This window comes from Heloderma suspectum, chromosome 6, assembly GCF_057233095.1.
Source record: "Heloderma suspectum isolate Gila_16-S chromosome 6, 16-S_ref, whole genome shotgun sequence".
Lineage (NCBI taxonomy): Eukaryota > Metazoa > Chordata > Lepidosauria > Squamata > Helodermatidae > Heloderma > Heloderma suspectum.
Window position 1 is genome coordinate 101767501 of NC_139463.1, and position 2437 is coordinate 101769937.

The following is a 2437-nucleotide window of genomic DNA, read 5'->3' on the forward strand; positions in this document are numbered from 1 at the left end:
CCCTGTCGGAGGAGCTGCTGGCGGACAGCAAAGGATCCCGGGAAGCAAACCCAGCTGTGGCTGCGCCCGCCGTCTCACCTTCAGCCCGGCAAATACGCGGCCCCCCGGACGACTTCCTGACCCCGCTGGACCAGCCGGTGCCCAAGTCGTGGGTGACAGTGGAGGATGATTTTGTCTCGGTGCTGGCCATCTACCAGACTCACTTGGGCGCCGACTTGTACATGGCTCCCTTCGCCTGCTTTAACGACGGCCTCATCCATCTCGCCTATGTGAAGGCGGGCATCTCTCGGGCAGCCCTGATCCGCCTCTTCCTGGCCATGGAGAAGGGCACTCACTGCGAGCAGGAGTGCCCCCACTTCACCCACATCCCGGTCCGGGCCTTTCGCCTTGAGCCCCTCACTCCCAAAGGCATCCTCACCATCGACGGCGAGAGGGTGGAATACGGCCCCATCCAGGGGCAAGTCCACCCTGGCCTCGCCAGCCTGCTTACTGGCGTCAAGGTTACAACATTCTGACCCAGGACCCAGCTGCCTCCCCTGCGAGATCAACGTTGTCTTATACGTTGTTGCAAGACGGGGTGGACGGGGAGGCCACTTTTTCTGACTTGTTTGCCCTCTGCTGGCTGGAGAGGGCATTGCTGCTTAAAACCATCCTCCGCCCTTCTAGGCCTTTGAGTGTGCACACCGTATATCCCCCTTAATGAGCCTAGAGGGGTAACAGCTCTTGCCACTTCCCCCCCACACACACACACGCGCACACACACACACACATTCCTCTGCTGCTATTTGAGGTATTTGAAGTTGCCTTCTCTCAACCTGGCGCCCTCCAGATGTGTTGGACTACAATTCCCTTCGGCCCCCAGCCAGCATGGCCATGTGGAGGGTGCCAGGTTTGGCGGGTGGGGTTGGCCAAAGTCATCTTGCTCAGTTTAGGATTGTGGAGTGGTGACAGTGATGGGGATCCGGGAAGTCAGTGGGGGAACCGATAGGTCCAGGGGCCCAGCTGAGCAACACTAAGCTTCCTTGGCCCTTCAGCCCATGGGACCAAGAGCAATTGCCCTGTTTCTCCATCCTTCCTCTCTTGCCCCCTGTTCTAGGGGTGGATCCAGAATTAGTCATACTTAGAGCAGACCCAAGTATGACCAAGTCTGGATCCTACTCCTTGTGTTCTAGGTTGGCCCACCTCCAAACTGGAGTTCACGCCCCTCTCATGCTGAATGGGAGCCCTGTAGCACCATTGCCCCGAAGGACCCCAAAGGGTATTTGCCGCCCTTGGATCCCAAACGAGGTTAGGGCAACAAAAGGCCTTCCTTGCTGGGCCTGTGCCACTCCATTTTTTGCCCAGAAGAGTGTGTGTGTGGATGTCTTAACCAGTGTGGTGGTGCCCTCTAGACTTATTGGATGACAATGCCCAGCATTCCTGACCATTGGCCATGCTGGCTGGGGCTGATGGGAGTTGTAGTCCAAAGTATCTGGAAGGCGCCGGGTTGGGGAAGGTGAATGGGCAACCTTTGGCCCTCCAGATGTTGCTGGACTATGGCCCCATTACCCCTGACCATTGGCCATACTCACTGGGGCTGATGGGGATTGGAGTCGAACAACCTCCGGAGAGCTACAGGCTTCCCACCCCTGGTGTAAATAATGGAGGGACAAAGGCCTCTGAAGCTGGGAACTGAACATATGAGGGCGCTTGCAAACACTACCCTTTGTCTCCTCTTTGAACCCTTAATGTGAAGGAGCCGGTTGTTTCGCGTCCTCTCTGGGTTTACGGGGAAGCAGCAGGAGCCACCACTGCCTTTTTGAGGTTGTGTTTGGCTCTTCTGCCATCCCTCCTGCAGGGGCGACCAAGGACATTGAAGGGAAGGGAAGGACCTCTCCCTCTCTCCCTCTGTGCAGCCTGCTATGGTTCACTTCTAGCTGGACGGTGTAGTGGAAGGGGATGGGATCACACCCCTCCTCCCCAAATACCTATGACCCTTAATCTGGCTCTTTCTGGGAATACACTGGATGAATGTAACTGAATTTCCCTTGCTGGAGGTGTTTTAATTTTGATAGGGAAGTTATCTTCTTTTTTTCTCCTCCCCACCATGTGGGGCTTAACAAGCAATTAAAATCATCTAATACTGTAATAGATACGTGTCTGTATATGATATGGTATTCATTACATATGTATTGTCTGTCTGTCTCTTAGTGGGTGTCAGTCTTGGAGATCAGTTTGGTAAGCGTCCTTCTCCCTTGTGGCAAACTTTTCCCAACTCTCCCCCATGAAGTGGTAAAGCCCATATATAGATCGGAGGTCGGCAGCTAGGTTGGCAAATGGGCTGATCTAGAGCAGAGCCTCACAGCCATGGGCTACAGTTTGCTGGAAGTCCCAGACTGCCACACCGCTTCCCCTGCCCCACCCTTACTTCCTTTTTCAAAAAGAAAACTAAAGAATG

At 54.8% G+C, this 2437-nt stretch overlaps 1 protein-coding gene across 1 annotated transcript in view; it reads left to right on the plus strand.

The window, feature by feature from the left end:
• Positions 1–2126, plus strand: part of SPHK2 (sphingosine kinase 2) — a 32171-nt gene extending 30045 nt beyond the window's left edge. The window contains exons 5-6 of the mRNA XM_084805675.1: positions 1–799; positions 882–2126. The exon at positions 1–799 is cut by the window's left edge and continues 500 nt beyond it. Coding sequence (XP_084661801.1) covers positions 1–515 — 515 coding nt within the window. The 3' untranslated portion in view covers positions 516–799; positions 882–2126. The remainder of the gene's footprint in view (positions 800–881) is intronic.
• The last annotated feature ends 311 nt before the right edge of the window (positions 2127–2437 follow it).